Source organism: Stylophora pistillata, chromosome 10 (genome assembly GCF_964205215.1).
Source record: "Stylophora pistillata chromosome 10, jaStyPist1.2, whole genome shotgun sequence".
Taxonomy (NCBI): domain Eukaryota; kingdom Metazoa; phylum Cnidaria; class Anthozoa; order Scleractinia; family Pocilloporidae; genus Stylophora; species Stylophora pistillata.
Genome location: NC_142528.1, coordinates 23,709,715 through 23,730,241, shown reverse-complemented (window position 1 = coordinate 23,730,241; position 20,527 = coordinate 23,709,715). Strand labels below are relative to the sequence as shown.

General features: G+C 39.8%; 2 protein-coding genes across 6 annotated transcripts in view; one reads left to right on the top strand and one right to left on the bottom strand.

Moving 5' to 3' along the window:
* LOC111321380 (uncharacterized) overlaps positions 1 to 2,874 on the bottom strand; it is a 33,439-nt gene extending 30,565 nt beyond the window's left edge. For both annotated transcript variants that reach the window (XM_022924230.2, XM_022924232.2), the window contains exons 1-5: positions 2,649 to 2,874; positions 2,477 to 2,560; positions 698 to 756; positions 177 to 274; positions 29 to 103 (exon numbers count right to left, since the gene is read on the bottom strand). In XM_022924230.2, the coding sequence (XP_022779965.2) occupies positions 29 to 103; positions 177 to 274; positions 698 to 756; positions 2,477 to 2,560; positions 2,649 to 2,749 (417 nt within the window). In that variant the 5' untranslated portion in view covers positions 2,750 to 2,874. The remainder of the gene's footprint in view (positions 1 to 28; positions 104 to 176; positions 275 to 697; positions 757 to 2,476; positions 2,561 to 2,648) is intronic.
* Positions 2,875 to 3,292: 418 nt separating this feature from the next.
* On the top strand, positions 3,293 to 19,170 carry LOC111321428 (sperm-specific sodium:proton exchanger-like). Of its 4 annotated transcripts, none has more exons than XM_088735702.1 (20): positions 3,293 to 3,629; positions 3,786 to 3,831; positions 6,667 to 6,953; positions 8,100 to 8,210; positions 9,014 to 9,284; positions 9,506 to 9,649; positions 9,795 to 9,954; positions 10,410 to 10,673; positions 10,965 to 11,200; positions 11,557 to 11,617; positions 12,228 to 12,482; positions 12,928 to 13,122; positions 13,398 to 13,599; positions 14,123 to 14,271; positions 14,670 to 14,897; positions 15,233 to 15,403; positions 16,685 to 16,918; positions 17,565 to 17,763; positions 18,330 to 18,542; positions 19,044 to 19,170. In XM_088735702.1, exons 1-20 carry the CDS (start codon positions 3,470 to 3,472, stop codon positions 19,049 to 19,051), a joined length of 3,594 nt encoding a protein of 1,197 aa, XP_088591828.1. In that variant the 5' UTR covers positions 3,293 to 3,469; the 3' UTR covers positions 19,052 to 19,170. The 4 variants fall into 4 exon arrangements, with proteins under 4 accessions (XP_088591828.1, XP_088591827.1, XP_088591826.1 ...); XM_088735701.1 differs by having other exon boundaries at positions 3,723 to 3,831; XM_088735700.1 differs by lacking the exon at positions 19,044 to 19,170 and having other exon boundaries at positions 3,723 to 3,831; positions 18,330 to 18,699.
* Positions 19,171 to 20,527: the final 1,357 nt, after the last annotated feature.

Sequence of the window (20,527 nt, the reverse complement as noted above, 5' to 3'; positions counted from 1 at the left end):
TCTCGGAATCAGTCACCTCGTCCCTTACCTCGAGTAAAACAGCTACCACGAGACTTTGCCCAAACTGTGACGCAGAATGTAAAGCTGTGTCCTCTGTACCATTCTGTTCAGAATCAGATTAAGAATAAATAAAGTCACAAAATAATCCATGTAAAATCTAAATGTCAGTGACAAACCTGTTCATTGACATTCGCTCTTGATGGTCCTGTATTTATAAGCACTCTAGCCACATCAGCATGGCCATTCCATGCCGCCAAATGAAGGGGAAAGTTTCCTAAAGATATAAAATCATTCCCTGTTTTAAAATTAAATTTTTTGCATGGGATAACTAAGGGAACAAATTTCATCAGACCGGCTAATTGAAAATCAAGTAAACCAAGATCCTCATTACAAATTACATCAGATTCCTCCACAGCAAAGAACTCTCTACTTCCCTCCAAACACATGTTTTCAAAGCTCAGTCAGTTAGCGGTACCAAACTAGTACCTGGGAGCACTGGTTCAAATCCTGTCCAAGCCTGAAATTTTCTGTAAGACCTCTTTTTCTTACACGCTGAATTTGCAGCTCAACTACAAAGATCCCTACTTTACTTGAACTTCAATCCGCATGTCGCATGAAATTTATTTCAATACAAAGTGTAAGGTTTGGCTGTTTGGTTACTTCAGCAGACATGTGGTATCATTCTTTGGACACTCACCAGAATTATCTGGAATGTTTGTCGAGGCATCGTACTTTAAAAGAAGCTCAGCTGATGACCTGAGACAGTACCAAAAACAAAAATAGGTAAATATGGCCAAAAAAATAAGAAAAAAAAAACTTTATCGTGAGCAAGTACATGTGTGGAGGTGCGGTGGCCTCGTGGTTAGTGCGCTCGACTCCGGATCGAGTGGTCCAGGTTCAAGCCCCGGCCGGGACATTGTGTTGTGTTACTCTCACAGTGCCTCTCTTCACCCAGGTGTTTAAATGGGTACCGGTAGTTTAATACTGGGGGTAACCCTGCGATGGACTGGCATCCCATCCAGGGGGGAGTAGAACTACTCCTAGTCGCTTCATGCTACAGAGACCGGAGTTAAGCACCGGCCTAATGGGCCACTAGGCTCGAAAAAAGACTTTACCTTACCTACCTGAGCAAGTACATGTATCTCTAAAAGGCTGATAGTTTCTAAAGAAACTGTTTGGGGCTGCATTGGTGGGGGTAACGAAATAATTTGAATATATCAACAAAGTTGAAATGGTAAATTGGCCACCGTTACGATTATAAAAGCTGACGTTTCGACCGTTAGCCCTTTGTCGGAGCGAAGGCACCTAAAAGGCACTTAAATTTTACCTCCTATGACCTTGAACGTACTGGCTGGTTGTCAGAGGAACAGAATATTTGTAGAACTACATCATAGTTACCTAGAATGAGTAGCAGTGGCAATTGAGGGAAGACAGACTCAATTAATGGGAAGAGGAGGTTGTGGTCTTCAACCAACACGTACTGGATGGTTGGAGGAGAAATACTTCCTATTATCATTGCAAGGAAGGGGCAACTTCTAAATAAATCATATGTAAAAATAGAAATGCAAAACAGCCCACTGATGAGGCCCTGTTAGGGGGGTATAGATGTCGCCCGTCTGAATGTCAAACTTTGTCATGTCGCCATTTCAGAAGGTTCTGATGTTGCTGTCGCAATTTCATCAATGTCATGCTCGAAGTTGCATTTTTATTTCCCTGATGTTGCTGTTTCAATGCCATGTCACCCGTCAGAATTTACCCTATCAGAACCTCACTGATATAACTAAGAGCAGAGAAGTCCTACTTTGCATTTACCTCCCCCCTCAACTCTTTACCATGAAGATAATAAGTGAGTATTTACAACCACTTGAACCTTTTAAACTCCAAAAGTAATCAGCACGTTATTTCTCAGAAAAAGCTGAATCATTCATTAAAACCATGAGAATTAAGGAAATAATTGCCAACTACGAAGCTTCGATTGTTATACAAATTCTCCTTGTCAAGACCAAAGAAAATGTATGGAGAACAGCATGGAGAATTTGGATACTTATAAATTATTTGTGTTTAAACACAAATAGATGCTGTTTTCTGAGTCGCCAGGTCTTCTGCAGTTTAGCCTGTGTTGTGTAAGATCACAAAAGAGGAAAATTTTGCCCGCTCCCATTAAGTGTGATGAACTTAAGGTTAACGAAAGTTATAAAACATCAGCATCGGGAGGCTCAAGAGAGATCGAGAAAAAACATGTAAATCGGAATGGAAGGCCACTCATGATCGAACACACATTCGTGAATTAAGTTCAAATTTCGCGATTTTGGAATGAATGTCCGGCTAAAAAAGAATTAAAGGCTAACCGAAAATACCAATGAAAGACAGCAACCGAGTTATGCGCGTAATCTTACGGTGCGTGTAATAATACATCCGAGTTTCCTTGTGTCGTTTCAGATCCAAGCTACAGTAGTTACAAAAAAATTTACGTTACCTGTGACCGTTCAACGCTGCATAATGAAGAGGAGTGTATCCAAGTTCGTCTTGATGGTTAGAGTTGACGGTCCTGCTCATCAAACTGCAAAAGTGTGAAAATCAATAAACGAGCAAAAGAGAAATCACTGAGCTTTCATTTCCTGTCAATCTATAGGACAGCTCCCAAATACCTCTGAATTCCAGATTTTCTTGTCTTGTGACCGAGAATCTTCTCGATATGTGCGACATTTCCAGTTTTTGCAGCTTGCAGAAGGTCTTGTTCTTTCCCCATAATACCTTGATGGGTGAAAGAACGGCAGCCTACCTGCACAAAACAATTGACCACTAATGTGAGGGAAGATGCGAGATCACGCCGCCATTTTGTTTTTGTGTTCCTTTGACTGATCTCGAACCAGTCTACCTCATTGAAATACGATCACAAGAAGCGATTCGCAAAGTCCATTTTTATCATAATCCTCGCTGAATGCTCCACTTTGCAGAGGGCATTTGGAACAAATCAGAGTTTTCGCTCAAGCCAATTCGTATCAAACTTTTACCTGAATTTTGAGTTCACATGAGTCATTCTAAAGTAGGAAAACAGTACACTAGAGATATTAACTATCAATTTCTTTGCGTCTGAAACTATTGGCCTTTCCTTCAATTGCCTGCTAATGAGAAAAAGAGATTTCTCCAAATTAGTGGTTAAAAGCCAATTTTGATCAAAATAAGACCCACCGGGACGGGTCGACCCGCGACCCTTTTTCTGAAAAGGAGTTCCAGAAAAAATGGTCAGCGGATATTCAAAAAAGCCCGCGAAAGTGACGCGTTAGCGGGAGCTTCGTCAACTTTCTCATGGATTGCTTCTTCATAAAATGATCGCAGTTTTCTTCAAGGAAAGGGTTTTTTACGATTTTTGTAGACGTTCCGTTTCCATTTGGTTTGGAAAACAATGAATAGCATGAGTCGTGGCTCTGCCTGAAAGCCATCGAATTCTACTGTGACGCTGTTGTTGATGAGTACAATTGAATCGCACAAGCGACAAGGGTATTACGGGTTGCAATCTAAAATGATAAGTTCGATCAATTATACATATACTTCACATGAGCAACACGAAGTTCATGACAAAAGCCCATATGCAATTTTGTTTATTTTTATGTCATGCACTATCGGAGGTAAGCTTCAAATTGTTTTAGTTCTTTGACATTGCCAATGTACCAGATTCAGAATCGCTTTCAGGCATGTCTTAATTGTTTTTCCTTCGCCAGCTATTGTTCGGCAAATGATGAAAGGATGGCCTATTCCATACACTGTCGTTTTGATTATTCTAGGACTTTGTTTTGGAGCGATATCAGGTGCTGTCCCAACGCTACAAAAGTAAGTCAATCTCTATATTTTGCGTTTACTTGGAGGGAGCACTCTTATCGAATATGTACAAAACCACTCAATTATAGCATATTGAAGAAATTCATGCCCTCTGAGTTACGATGAGAATAAAGTTTAGGATTGCTTTTGGTAGTCAATTATGGGGCCCCAAGTGGCAAAAATTATTTGTATGAATTGTTTCTATTTTATATGGAAATTGTTTATATAATTCAAAATTGTTTAAAACAAATTTACATTGGTCTGAATCATTATTTCAAACAATAACAATAAAATAAATACTTTGAATTTTCATTGTATGAAACAATTAGAAATGGTGGAAGTTGTGGTATAACACAATTTATTAAAAACGGGATCATTGGATAATGCAATTCAAGACTTTTTATTGGCTAAGCCATTATGGTATATGAGCCAATATACCATAATGTACAAATATGTTAAGCGTACGCGTCAGCTTAAAATCAAAAGGTAGCTAAAAAATCCGGTTTCTTCTTACAAAATAATAATTTCTTGGGGGCGTTTTTGATAAAACAATTATTCCACTCGCGCTTGTTGGATATGAGATGATTATAGCCAACTCGGTGCTACGCGCCTCGTTGGCTATCTATCATCTCATATCCGACGTGCGCTCATGGAATAATTGTTAAATATTTATTATATTATTCAATGACATTTGCTGTAGATAATTTTTTACAACAACGAATGTCGCAGCAAATCATTGTTTGAAACAAGTTTTACAAAACAATTAATTGTATCTAACCATAAATTTGTCTGAAACAATATTTTTCGCTCACAATAATTGTATTAAACCATTACTTTGTTGGCCATGGCATGGTTTGCAACAATAGCTTGTATGAAACCATATAGTGCCTGAATTGATTGTATGCGCATGGTTTGGTTATTGTATGCGCAGTACTGTCGCCACATCCGGTCACCATGACGTCACAAGGCGTGCGCAAATCGAGTCTTCCCTCTCTGGGACTTCTGTGTGCGTTCGTGGTGTACTCTCTCTTTGACAAACTTGATTGCCAATTATATTATGTCCGAAAACATGGCCCAAAACCTTTCTTCAGCAATAAGTAAAACAATCATGGATTGCTTGTCTGATTCTTCGACCACACCTCAGGCTCAAGGACCTTGTCTTGTCAGTGGTCTAAATGCTGGTCCTACAACTTCTTCGAATCAAGAGGCGAAGCCCAAGGTAAAAGCCGTAAAAGTATTCTAAAACTTACTAATTGTTAAGCTAGTTCACAAAGCCAATTTCTGTAGAGTATTCAGTCTACTTCAGCGAAGTACTGTGTGTTTGAGCAAAAACAGATCATGATTATAAAGTGTGATTTCAGTTCATCTTAAACCTCTAAATCGAAAAAATGTTTCATTTTCGCAACTCGTTGATCCAATTCCAGTCGTATCCAATGGCGAAAATTATCGACGACCTTTGAACCTTCGGGACTACTGTTTACTGTCATCCTGCAAACAAACTATCCAAAACCTAAGTAGTCAGTGAATCTGCAGGGTTTTTTCCACAGATTATGATTTTTTTTCTAATTCATTTGTTAATTGTTTAGTAAATTACAAGAAAATAGCATGCAAAAAACTTTTTAGAAAAGGCGCGCCAAAAAGCAGACGTGATCAAAACACACAGTACTTCGCTGAAGTAGACTGAATACTCTACAGAAATTGGCTTTGTGAACTAGCTTAACAATTAGTAAGTTTTAGAATACTTTTTACGGCTTTTACCTTGGGCTTCGCCTCTTGATTCGAAGAAGTTGTAGGAACGGCATTTAGACCACCGACAAGAGAAGGTCTTTGAGCCTGAGATGTGGTCGAGGAACCAGACATGCAATCCATGATTGTTTTACTTATTGCCGAAGAAAGGTTTTGGGCCATGTTTTCGGACATAATATAATTGGCAATCAAGTGTGTCAAAGAGAGAGTACGCCACGAACGCACACAGAACTCACAGAGAGGGAAGACTCGATTTACGCACGCTTTGTGACGTCATGGTGACCGGACGTGACGACAGTACTGCGCATACAATAACCAATCCATGCGCATACAATCAATTCAGGCATTACATGGTTTCATACAAGCTGTTGTTGTAAACCATGCCATGGCCAATAAAGTAATGGTTTAATACAATTATTGTGAGCGAAAAAATTTGTTTCAGACAAATTTTTAGATACAATTAATTTTTTTTGTAAAACTTGTTTCAAACAATGATTTGCTGCGACTTTCATTGTTGTAAAAAATTATCTATAACAAATGTCATTGAATGATACAATAAATATATTGTGTTATACCACAACTTCCACCATTTCTAATTGTTTCATACAATGAAAACTCAAAGCATTTACTTTATTGTTATTGTTTGAAATAATGATACAGGCCAATGCGAATTTATTTTAAACAATTTTGAATTATATAAACAATTTCCATATAAAATAGAAACAATTCATACAAATAATTTTTGTACACTTGGCGCCCCATAGTCAATAGGTTTCCTCTCACCTCCGCTGGAAAAGTGATAAAGTCTTAAAGTTTGTTATTATTTACAATTAAAGTAACTTTTTTTTAGCCTTATTTCTTCAAAATGTTTTCAAAATAACAGTGGTTAAATAGCAGCCCACTTTTTCGGTATTACCAGTCTTATTTTTTATCAGTTCGTGAACGGTCAGAATCCGTTTCGTGCTGAGTCGTATTGCAAAACATCTCGAACTCTTCTCGCCTTTCCGTAAATAGGGGGTTGAAGTCTGGCTTCTCTAAATTGCTGTTCTTTGCTTGGCTACGCTTTATTGTCAGAGACTTAAAGGCATTTTGTCTTTTAAGGTACACGTCTATGTCAAGTCAGAACCCTCACCTCATATTAACCACCTTTCTACCCGTTCTACTATTTGAGTCAGCTTTTGCAATGGATGTCCACATATTCTACAAGATGTTCTGGCAAGTTGTGTTGCTTGCAGTGTTTGGTTTAGCTGCTGCTACAGCTTTGTCAGGTGTAATGGCCAAGATGGTGTTCGTTGATTATCACTGGACCTGGTTAGAGGCCTTGCTATTTGGATCAATAGTTAGTGCCACAGATCCTGTGGCTGTGGTTGCCCTGCTGAATGACTTGGGTAAGTAATGCAAGTCAGCTTCATATCAAATCGTTCAGAACTAAATCAAAGAAGGTAATTTAATCTTATTGTCAAATGGTAACAATCATTAGGTATGTCTTACCTTCATCATGATGAACAATCACCAACCTACAACCTCGACTCCTAAGAGTGACTGGCTGCGAGTTACCTCTTTATAAAGTATCACCCTTTAATCAAATGAATTGAACTGATCATGCACTAGTTCAAAGAGCTCCTGATTGCCAAAAAAGTAACTTCCCCTTGTCATGTCCACAGGAGATTTAAAGAGAACGCTGTGTAGATTATTAATACTATGTATTTACCAATATTGATACAGGGTAGCCCATTTCAGCTAATATCTGGTTTAAATGGGGCCCTGTCATACCCACCCATCCCACCCCAGGGGAGGACATCCACCACACAGTAATCGTGGGAAATTAACGTCTCCTACCCCTAACCCTGCAGGAGATGGGGCCTACGGTTTATTCGTCCTTATCCTAGAAGACTAGAATATCTATTTCTTGATATTATAGAAAGGTAGCAAATTCTCCTCAGTTATTTAAAGACCATGAGTATTGGTCCGGCTGGGGTTCGAACCCTCGACCTCCCGCACAACACAATCCGGCGCTCTAACCAATAGACCATTTTACAGTTGTGTACTTAGTTGCCAAGCCTTTGATTTGAAGTGAGGCTAAGGGTGATATTGTTGTGATAGAGACCAGTATCTTGTTAGCATGATAACAAAGAAATTTGCATTTGAAAAGTAGCAATATCAGTATCATAACGAGGTCACCCCTTAGCCTCACTCCTGTTCAAAAGCTTGGCCACTAAGCCCACAACTGTAAAAAGGACTATTGAGCTAACCGGGGGACGGTTGCCTCAATGTTAGTACTAACTAATGTTAATACTAACATTAGGGTATTAAGGATTAAACGATGTGACATTCTTTAAACTTTATAACTGTGATTACATACTTTATCTCTGAATTGATGCTTTTAAACTGTAGTATAGGGGAAATTTTAGGCGATCTCAGTCATAACTTTCAATGCAATCCTTATACGATGATTTCCAAGTCTGTTTCTAAGTAATCTTCATGAACCACTTCATCAAAATATTTGAATTTTATTTAAACTTTTTGCACCTCAGGAACAAGCAAGCAATTGTCTACCATCATAGAAGGTGAATCATTGTTAAACGATGGCATGGCGATCGTGTTGTACAAAATTTTTTTTAACCTGGCATTTTCCTCGATGACTGGTAAGGAATCAATAAGTATTTTCTTTAATGCTTACTCAGTTATTTATGCAGTACTTACAAACTACAGTAATAATATTACGTATGATGCACGATCCTCGCAGTAGATAGCGCTATTTGAGCAATAGCGAAAATCAGACCTGAAAAAAATCAGGCCTGTACGGGATTCGAACCACTGACCTCTGCGATACTAGTGCAGCGCTCTACCAATTGAGCTAACAAGCCAACTGGGAGCAGGCCGTTAAGTTGATTCGTGATAAACCCGTGAAAGTGATAAATCAGATACAATGAAATATATTAAGTTCATATATTTTGAACTGCGGTATTAGATACGTATGATGCACGATCCCCGCAGTAGATAGCGCTATTTAAGCAATAGCGAAAATCAGACCTGAAAAAAATCAGGCCTGTACGGGATTCGAACCTCACATGCCTCCATTTTGGTTCAAATAAAGGACAGACTAGACATTACTTACAGGTTCGGCAGATATACCCTTCTCCAAACTTCAACAGAAAACATAGGATTCCTTCCGACCTTCAGACTGTTGCCGTCACGTATAATCTAGATTGTAAATTATAACCTCGCTTGGGTAAGGTCGAAATTTATCTCGTGCTCAGGTCAGGAAATGCTTTCTTTCATCTTCATTTCAAGTTGCCTTTAAAGGAATGAATACGCCCGAGAGAAAATACCATGCACGTCGTGCATATATATGGTAATAAAGAAAGTTACAAAATTGACATTACCAGTGCTATGAAGATGCTATTAATTTTATCGTCTCTAATGTGGAAGCTTATCTCTTATTCAGCCACAGAAATTGGACTGTACTTTCCTCGTGTCGCTTTGGGAGGCTTCTTCTTCGGTCTGGTGGCAGGAAGAGTTACCGTTTTCTGGCTGCAGCATGTGTTCAATGACGCCTTAGTTGAAATTACCATCACATTAGCTAGTACATACTTGACATTTTACATCGGAGAAGAGGTGCTAGGAATATCCGGTGTCATTGCTGTGGTCATGCTAGGAATACAAATCAACGCGCTGAAAACAAGTATCAGTCCAGAAGTCGAGGTTTTTTTACATAGGTAAACTCTTATCTCTTTTCTTGATAATCTCCATGAATAGTAAAGTTTGAAACTATTTTATTCATCACATCACGCAGAAGATGTGGGAGAAGAAAAGGGTGCATGGTTTTATGCTATCATGACGCTCTTCCATTAACATTAAATCTCAAAATACAATATATAATCGGCCGGCTGTCGATGGTGGGGAATTGAAAATCACACATTTATTTACTCAATTCTAGGTTCTGGGAGATGCTGGCGTACCTTGCCAACACTCTTATTTTCATCATGGTGGGTGTTGTAATCATGGAAAAGGCTCTAAATAGTTTAAACGAGTACGATTTGTTTCTTCTTGTGGTTGATTACTTTGGAATTACAGTGATAAGGTTAGTACGAACTCATTCGTCGTAGATATAGTTTCATTTTTATTGTCACCAGTTTAATCGTTTACCAGGACAAGTTCAGTGCATAGCTTCAATTGTATCCTCCAACAAACCGTGCAACCGGTCTTTTTTTTTCTCGCCTTTTTAGAGGACTTGTAATGATGACATTCAGCCCCATTCTAATGCGACTTGGATACGGCCTCTCCTGGCAGAATGCCGTGGTAGCAGCTTGGGGTGGATTACGAGGAGCAGTCGGCCTGGCCCTAGCATTGCAAGTTTACATTGATCACCCTCTCATTGGTGGAAAGGTATAGTTTCCTGCGTATCAAGCTGTAGCTAACTCGGTTGCTTTCTGGTAGTAACACTTCTTGTAAGGCACAAAACTCTGCACCTTAAAACTTTTCAAGATATTACAATTCTTCTGCGCCCATTTTAAAGGGCTTCATAGCTCAGCGGTTTGTCGGAGTATTACACCGTTGCACCGGCATTGCAAGGTCAAATGTTCAAGCAATGCTGACATTTGAATTCTATTAGTCTTCTTTTCGTAGTAGTACTAAAATCAAAACACGATCCTGCCACAAATCTCACCATATTTGCTTGCCACGGGTCTCGGGCTATATTTACGTGATTCAATAAGCCATGTTTTTACCAGCCACAGACTGCCGAGTTTTCTTCCTGTGGTTGTAAAATTTCAGCTGCTGCACCTTAAATTCAAAATCTAAAGATGGAATTAAAATAATTGCCTTTCTCTCGTCCAATCTAGCTCTTGGCGCATACTGCTGGAATTGTGATGTTCACCCTTTTGGTTAACGCCACTACAATGAAAAAGTTATTGGAAAAACTCGGAATGAGTGAGATCTCAGATGCCAAGAAAATCGCCATGGCCAATGCTGTGAGACAAGTCCAGGAAAGCAATCAGCGTACACTTACCATGTTGAAAGCTGACCGATTCCTGGCAGGTGCGGACTGGGACATTGCAGAAAGGGACTGTGAAGTGCATAACCCTTACGTGGAGGTAGATGACGAGGTAATAGTTTCGCTATTATAAAGTGAAGGATACTGCGTTGACAAGAATAGCCGAGTGCGTTTGAATATGAAATAAAGAATGTAGACATTTTCAAGAGCTCCTTTTACTGAACGTTGTCTTCTCAGCATAAATCATATGTCTTTATTAGGATTCCAGCTCACTAACCATGGGCTACTAAGCCATGAAATTTTTCTATCTTCTGACGTTACATTTCCCTATGATAGCTAAATTAGATCTGCGGAGAGAATGTGCATACGTATATTCTAAAGCTCATTTACTGTCTTGTGTTAGCATGCGAAAGAAACGCCATTCTTACGACGCCTCAGCACCTGTCCGAACTGTGAAAGCAGCGTTCCCAATGAGCCCTCAGCACAAGAATTTGCAGAAATGGCAAATGACGGTAGGGTACGCTTGATCAAAGCACTGAAAGTCAGTTACTGGAAGCAGTTCGAACACGGGATGCTTTCTCGTGAAGCTGTTCAGACATTGATCAACCTAGCTGATACTGCCATGGACGAGGAAGGAAGGTACAAATTCCGCACTTAAAATTTATTTTGAAACTAGGTGGTCTTCAGTAAAATGTACATTTATTTACTCATTGATTGTTTATGCGGCAGAAAGAACCTAGCTGGTAGACGGTAGATTCACATCCGTAACTGCAGCACCAACGTTATACTGAGACGGGTACTTTTATCTAAGGTTTCCGTGGAGCTGGAAATGAAGTTTAACGATATCTCTTATCCAGTAAAGAAAAATTCAGTGAACACCGTCTTGCTGGGGAAGGCTCTTTTCGGTCTTTGTTATCCGCTACACCTTTCCTTTTAATATCATTATTTTAACCTCACCTTCCATCTCGTTCAAAACTTGTTTCTTTCGCTTCCAGGTTTATTGATATCGATGATTTGCAATCGTACTGGAGCGTGCCTCCCTTTCTTCAGAAAATCGTACGTGACTTTTAGTATCACTTAAGGACCATCGAGTTCTTTTTTTCGAATCAACTTAAGGCGTCAATCTTTAACACTTTAAAAGTAAAGCGAGCAAATGCAAAATTTCGTATATAAAAAAAATGCATCTTTAGATTACTTAATGCATGACCTGTTAGGCCCCGCATGCGCCTTTATGAAAAGACGTTCGAAAAAAGTCCCCATATGAGGGCCGGACGCAATGGCGTGAGTAGGGCGGGGAAAAAGCAGCCCAGCACCAACGTGTGGCCACGCGAGAAAACATGCAAGGCGAAAGGAAGAAAGAACGGCCACTTACAATTAAATGCATATCGATTGAGTTAGATTGGGATGGACGGTAAAGTGCGTTCAGTTCATACGTCATGATCCCGCGCCAAATATGTTTCCTTCGAGTTAGCTGCACAGCATTACGCGCGTGTAAGACATTGGAGACTCTGGCGAGGACAGCCCCCTGGATAACTGGCACGGCCATAAAGTAGGCTGATGCGTGAAACTCAGTTTAACAAACCCTTGAGATATGCGCATGAAGTTGGAGCACACATGTGACGTACGACTGAGCCAATAATGGTATTGTCTTTTATTTCTTTCATAGAAAGACAAACTGGAACAGATGAAGCAGACCAAACCAACGGAACACATCCCACCACCAAATAACAAAATTCTAGCCTTTATGTACGTCGTGGCTGTACATGTCATGTTTGAAGTAATTGTGAATACTTTGATCGTTATCAACATGGTACCAATCGTCTTGGAGCTTTCTTCAGACGACGATGCTCCATATATGGAAACCTTAACAATAATCAATTACATCTACTGCTCCATATATATCGCAGAGGCGACGTGGAAGGTCTGTACATTTCTTTAGAGGATTTTACTGAATGGGCAGCGCTTAGTAGGTGGTGCAAAGAGGGGTTGGGCTCATCTTAGCAAGTCGGGAGGTCGTAAGTAAGGTTTATTAAGCTTTTTTATTTTAATCTAGACATTCAACACTCAGTTTCAAAACAAGAAAGACAAAGTATCAACTGAAACTTTGTATAAGGTTTGTCAAATGGATCATGCCTTTAGAATCTAATTATGAAAGCTAAAGCTGAGAGCGAAGCAAGTATTCACATCTTCCGAGAAACTCCTTGTTTTGAAGGAATCTGAGTGAGTCTTAACCAATAATCCAAATCACTCCTTGATTTGAAATGTTCACACCAGTTTGTATCTGGATTGAAACAATTACACAAAATCCTAGAGATAACTCGCAGTGATACCTATTTTGCAGTGATACTTCTCTGTCTATAAAACAGGCTTTGGCATTCCGGCGCTTCTATTTTAAGGACTATTGGAATCTGATCGACCTTTCCATCGTTGCCTTGTCAATTGTCGATATCGTGATTGACGAAGTGGCCGATAAGGCCACTGGCAGCTTTTCACCTTCTGTCCTCAAAGTGGCCAAGGTGTTTAGGGTTTTGAGAATGGGTCGTCTGGTGAGGCTTTTCAAAGTAAGTGACATATTCATAGAGGTTTACTATTTTTCCCCCAGTGTCTATCCTCCGGTTTTCGTCCGGAGGATAGACACAGAGAGGAGTTATAAATCCCCACTACAAAGGATTGTTTCCACTTGGAAAGTTATTATTTCTATGATGAAAGAAAATATTTTATACGTCAGCACTTGCTCACCCTAGTGGTCACCAGTAATCCTCAGTAATCTTTCATTACTATGAGTAACTTCATTTATAGTTATGTTCCGACCCGGTATATTCATTCTTCTCCATAGACTCTTCTTCCAAGACTGATAAATTCTGTCAACGACATCATCAACCGGCAGTTAAGCTTTGGCTATGATGTTGGCAAGGGATACATTATCGCTGAAGAAGAAGTCATCAAGCTGATTGATCACATGGTGGTCGACAAAAGGATTGCCAAGGATTTAAAACAAAGATCTGAACAGAGCCGCTTGGATGTCGTCAAGAGCCTCGGTACTGTGGCTAAGATAAACCCTACTTCTTTTTCTATGAAATGAAAACGCTCCAAGATAGCTTTTCATTAAGGCGTTCAATCACGAAACGAAACGGCTGTCCTGTGTCTAGACCCACCGTCAAAGTGCGCTAATTTTTTCGTAATGGAGTAAGTTTTTGGTAGAGGGGTTAAATTTTGAATGAAACTGTGGTGCTGCGTTGGTGGGAGTAGGTTTTACCAGTGTTGATAAAGTAAATTGGCCACCGTAAAAGAGTCTCAAAGCTGACGTTTCAAGCACTAACGCTCGAAATGTCAGCTCTTTCACAGTGGCTAAGTTACTGATGGGTTTATTTCTTAGAATTAACGAGTAGGCCTAACAAAAGAACTTCTCCTCCGTGGTGAAGATGACATCCATGATGGGTGAGAAACACTTTCTTTTTCCTTGCGTCCATATCCTCAGGCCAATCAAGGTGAATTCCTTACTTTAAAAAATAAATACCACTACATCATCTTACTATTAGTTCTCTCTTGTTGGTTGTACAGGTATGTTGCAACGTGAGCACCCAGGGATTGCGATCTCTGTTAAAACGCGGCAGGCAATTCGTACTATTCTTAACAATGCCCGTGACGTTATTCACGAACTCAAAGGTGGTGGGTTGTTAGATGAGGCAGAGGCAGTAAAATTGGAATCGGTAAGTGTCGGTTTCAAATTTCGAAACAAAGTAAAACATAGACACAAGCGCATAGCAAACTAGTAGGAGGAGTATTATAATAAGTCATCTAGGCGACTTCTTAGTCATGTGTTTTCCGATTTAAGTTATCAGTGTCTTTTGCTAAGAAATGTGAGAACGTAATATCTTTGTGCCGTATTTTAAAACAGAGCGGCGTAATCCCTTTGACTTTAAAAAGAAATTGCGGACATTGAAGTATAATGCGCTTCAGAATTAACTGAACGCTTTAGTAATTCCCTTCAAAGGAAATACGAGTGTCTTTTTCCAGTACTAAGTGTAATGTTTTAGTCGCTATGACCAAGGGATGACAATGAATTATTTTATCGTAATTCTTTGGACGTTTTTGTTTTTGTTAACAGCTTGTTGAAGTAAAAATGAAGCGACAGCTGAGTGCCCCAACCTCCATTTCCCCACAAAAGCCCACAGAATTGCTTCGTAATGTAGTGTGGCTGGAGGGAATGCCGTCAGAGGCGGTGGAATTCGTAACTTCAGCCGCACGAATCAAAATGTTTGAAGCCGGTGATACTATAGCAAGACAGGGTGAAGACCTTAAGGGAATTTATTTGATAGTTTCAGGGATGGTTAAGGTACCAAGAAATTTTCTTTTACAGTTTTTCTCCGATAGATGAATTTGCTCTATTTGCATAACAAAATAATGTACCTTATACACCTTTTTTAAGTCGTGTAGCTAGTTTTTCCCAACATTTCGTCCCTAAGAAATCGTAGCGGCCACGTATTAGTTATTCCACACACTCTAAACAAAAATATCCTTTGTTACAGTCATGGGGGAGGGGGGGGGGGGGTTAAAAGAAATGCCTATATTTACAGAAGAGGGTTTTCAAAAAACATTCGTACATTTGTGTAACCTTTCCCTTCCTTGAGAATCTTGAGGTAAAGCACAGGCACCTTTTCTCTTGTTTAGATAATCGGGGTATCAGTGGCAAGGAGAAGTTGCTTTGATGGTGAGGAGCCAGAAGTGGGAGGGATGATTGTCACTACTGATTACGTTTCTGCTGGTAATTTGATTGGGGAGATGGGAGTACTAACTTCCTCCCAGAGAAACTCTTCATGTACCTGTGAGTCTGCAGTCCAGGTATAAATATTATATCACTTTACATTCGATACAATCATTTTTTAAACCTCCTGGCCTATCAACTGGCTGTTATTAGGGACATTCAGATCCGACTACGACTTCGAGTACGAGAACGAGATTACCAAAGTGCAACTAGCACGCATGTGCGATAGCGTGAGCATGTCACGCAAACTCGTTCTGTCTTGAAAATCTCGCTGCCGTCCTTTTAAGAACTACGAGATTTTCAAGAAAACTCGTTCCCCGAGTACGACTGAGTTCAGGCGGGTTTAAAGGTTAGTCTCTATAGCTGTTTTTACAAGTCTCAAGCGACTCATACATGCACAAAGTCCACATTAAACAGTTACTAACAAATTGTTATGTTTGCACGTTAGAAATTGCTTTTCAAGAACTGTGCTGTACTTTAAGTTCAAAGTCATGTGACGCGAGTCAAGTCAAAGCGATCGTATGACCAGTAGGTAAAGGACGGATTTTTCTCGTTCACCGTTTCGAAAAGCAACGAGAACTCGACTTCATCGATGATATCCTCCTTGAACATAAATGCCAGAGCATCTTGTGTGGTTTGTCTGCTAAACATTTCCACGATCGACAAAATGTCGCCACTCCGTACTCACAACAACTACTGAAACATTTTTTTTTTACGAGCTGACGACGGCGACGACAGTGTTTACGACAACTAAGCCCTAGGACTCCCGCGCGCAAAAATCGTACTCGTACTCGTACTCGTAGTCGGATCTGAAGGTCCCTATTGAGAGAGGGTCGACAAAAGGAGTTTCCAAATTGTGTGGATCGCTGCAGCTTTGGGCCGGGGTCATCTAATTTTTTTCAGGCGAGGATGTACCCTTATGATTTGATTAAAGGTTGGAATGACTCCCTCCTGTTATTTTATTTCATAGCTGGTTTCATGCACTGTAAGTTGAGTAGAAAGAGACCGCCGTAAGGAAATTTTACGTTAGGCTTGTTTTCACGGCAGATTTCCTAAGCTTAGCCACCAACTCCAAGAGGGGATTTATCACCTAGTTTAAGATCCCTACCAGATGATACCTGTCTTGTAAAATTCCTTTGACTTAGGCAATTTCTTCAATCAGTTATTCCGAAACACAAGTAATTCGTTTGACCTCTAGTTATCCATACCGAAAATTGCCAAGATGACCGGGAAAACAATGCTTGACGAGTTTCCATAGAAGTTGACAACTTTTACAAACGAACAGTCCCAATGAACTGTGTGGCTTTTTCAACTGTTGTACTTCTTCTGTAAGACTTTCTTTCGTGTTTCTCTTTAAGGCCTATTTCATCACCATAGATGATATGAAGGTTGCCATGTCTCGCTACCCAGATCTCGAAGACCGGCTTTGGAAAGTTTGTGGCGTGCGAATCGCTGTCCCTCTCTTGTTAGAAGTGCCCGCTTACTACAGCTGGACAAAGGACAAAATCCGCGTCATGTGTGAACGTTCGTTCATTGTCAATCTTTCTCAAGGATACAATACTATATTCAAGACTAACGAACAGATGAAAGAGGTAAAGTACATCAAATCAGACAGAAGATATGGTAGCAATTCGTGAGAGGGCTTTCCACCATATTTATGGATATATCCTACTTTTATTTCATTTTGGCTTTTATTTCACAATATACGGTTTAAATTTTCAATTTGTCGAAGAGAATAAGCGAGCAAGTAAAGATAATTATTTGGTTTTAAAAATCTACCCATCAATCTTTCTGTTACAAGTGCACGACGAATATTACGATTGAATCAGTTTAGTAAGATTGTTCATTTGAGGTCTTTGAAGACACTTGGCTAGTAGTAGGAAGGCACGGCTAAGTTCCTTATCATAAGAAAGTTGATTTTTCTTCTTTATCTCGCCATGCGGCAAGTGATCTTTTTTTGTTTAAATTGTATTTTACTTTTGTCTTTGTTGCTCAGTTGTCTTAGATTCATCAGACATTTCTCTCTTTTAGGTCTAGATTTTATCTTTAAAAGATGTGAACAACATTTAAGACTTCGTTTGACATGTGTTCTTAAAAGCCAATAGAAAAACGGATAACTTGGAAACTCTAGCGAACTCCATTGACAATCAATACAATTGTAAGGGAGGAAAAATGATAACCTCCCAACAGTTGTTTATCGTAAATAATGCATGTTACCCTGTGCATTCACTTTAAAAGGTTATTCTTATTCAAGGCAAGGTTACAGATCTCGAAAGCAGGGATATTTATGAAGGACCATGCGTGCTGCCTAAGATTTACCGAACGTTTCGATTGCATTTCGATGGAGTAGAGCCCAAGATTTTAGTCATCGCTCGTTTTCATGAAACTGCATTGCCTGATGACCCAGCAGACAATCCTTCAGCACTGGACCTTGTAGGTGAGCTGCATGGAACTTATTCCTAGTTCAAAGTTTAACTAGAAACAAGGGCTATAATTCAAGTTTATGTTAACGTGCGAAGAAGTAAAATCAAACGAGAACGCCTAAGTTTTTAGTAGCTAGTAGACTATTAGATGATATAATAATTTGAATATATCAACAAAGTTGAAATGGCAAATTGGCCACCGTTACGGTTATAAAAGCTGACGTTTCGAGCGTTAGCACTTCGTCGGAGCGAAATATGACATAGTTTGTCTTTGTAAAAGGACTACATGCTTTCCAATTTGGAAATGATTGGAAATAATAAATTTGGAAATAATAGCTATGCTGAAAATTTCGGTTTAACTACCAGCTAGATATATTCGAAATAAGATACACAATCTATTGGTCACAGGATTAATCGATACTGACGAATGATAAGGATGACTTTTGATTACTATTTGTGATCCTGGAGCTAATTGCATATAACAGCAACTATGAGACAAGCAAACCCTCTCCAAAGAAGCAGTACGCACAAAATACAAAACGCAAAATTGTCAATTTTTTTAATTTTGTTCATCTTGAAGGTCTTAACGCAGAGCGCAGATACAGATCTAATTCTGATCCATCATCATCACAAATGTTTGGAGGGACTGAGGCAACTTTTAGGGGAAAGCGAAGATTATCGACGGGGGGTCGAGCAATGAGTGTTGACGAAAGCCGTCACAGGCTTGATCCCATACCGGACAGACTACAAGGTAGAAAGATAGTTGTATCATCCATGGTTGAAGACGATAAAGGTGAGCGCCAGATTTTGAAAGGGATGTAAGAGAAAAATTTATCTGGTGTTAAGGACATGATCAGATTGTCAATATTTTTACATCAAAGATTGCGTGATATCCTACAATGAAAGTCAAAAGTCGAGGCATGTTATAATACTTTTTCGAATTTTTCAGTCTATAAATTGCACTCCCCCCCCCCCCCCTCATTTCGATGTTGTCTGGTGTTAACAAAAAGGTCACTAATTTCTTACCTGCGATGTTAACTGAATGGTCTCTAAGTTTTTGCAGCATTGTTTAGGGAGAAAGGGGAGACGTTCGAGTGAATTATTTGAGGTGAATTACACGTTCTGTTTACCATGCTGAGTGGAGGGTTATCGACCACCTTGAAAGGGGAGGCGTGCCAACTACATTTGCCACTCATCGTAGCTTAGTGCTCGAACAGCTTTTCCTCAAGACTTTTCCGTCAGCTTTTGGTGAAAACTCAAAAGATAGAACAATGTCTGATTTTCTTGTTTTCAGAGTGTTAACTTTGTTCAAGCCTGGACCACCGTCGGCGTTTCATGGAACACCACTTCGAGATGTTTCTTAAAGAGACCTCAGTGAATCTCCTATTTTGATTTGCAATAAATTTACTTGTTATCATAAATGTTTGGGTCACTATTTCTTACCGTCTCATAAACTGTAATAGGCTTTTACTGTGTATACAGTTGCCATTCGGAGTCGTAAATCGGGCTTAAGGAGGCTGGATATAGTTTCTTTGGCGTGCGCAGACTGGGTTCTAATTTACCTGGGATTTTTAAAAGTTGCAAAAAAAAAAAAAAAAAAACACAAACAAACAAACATGGAAGCCGCGCTTAGGCCAGAATCATTTTTTCATCTACCTAGTAGACACTTTCTTCTAACTTTATTAGTGGTGTGTTTCAAAAACGGAAAGCTACAACACTCTTAAGTGACCAAAATACGCGTGAATCCGGCCGCAAACACGATCGCGATCGTCGGAGCTATTTTCCTATATAAACTATGGCTGGTTTCCGGAACACTAAATAGGTGCTACCTACATGCAATATCAGCAGCTACGCTTCTCGTGTAAACAAGTCACTGTCAAAACTGTGAATGGTGACAGAACTTTGCTCAAAGAGAATGTTCCAGTACACTCCTGAGCGAATGTCTTCTATCTTTTACCACTTTCCTTTCCAGCAATACGCATTGTCACACCGTTTTAATTGGCCATAATTCTTCTGTGTTCGACACTCCTACACTCCGACGATGAGCTGGAAATTCAAATAAAGAAATATTATCGTCGAAGAAAGTGTTTTTCGCCGATAGCCTTACACTCATCAAAACACTCGCTAAAGGTGGTAACGCTCTTCTCAATCCTGACGGAAAACTATGTAAAAGCAATCTCCCTTCTGTGTATCAAGCTGTTTTTTTTATGAAGATTTCAACGCACACGATGCTTTGGAAGATGTACGTGCCCTCCACTGTGTTCTCTTTCAATCCCCGTTGCAGCTAACAAGCGCTGACATTGTAAAAAACAGCATGTGATTTCCGTCTCCTTCGCTTTCGTAGACATGGACTTTCTTGACGGACGCCACGAACGCATGTAAACTTTCAAAGACAAGCTCTATTCACAGGGCGATAACGGGCTCCTCGTCGAAGAAAACATCATTCAGAAAATTGCAGAAAGCGGTCTGTGTTACGATGACTTCAAAGATCTCTACAACAACGGTGGGAAGGAAGCACTGGTCTCCATTCTTAGAAAATCGCCAACCACATGGCGTCAATCAGCTCCAAGAGGAACAAAACATCCCAACACTTTGCACAAAATAATCCAGCACTTTGAAGGCAAATAGAGCAGCAGCCATTTCCAGGCGCAATCCACCCAGAAGGTGAACCTCTCTTAGCAAAATAAAGCTCTTTAGAAGAGCGCGAAGGACGTACGGCGAAGGAGACGTCCAAAACTTTGTGGCGTCCGTGGCAGGTGTCGTGGCGTGATACAAATA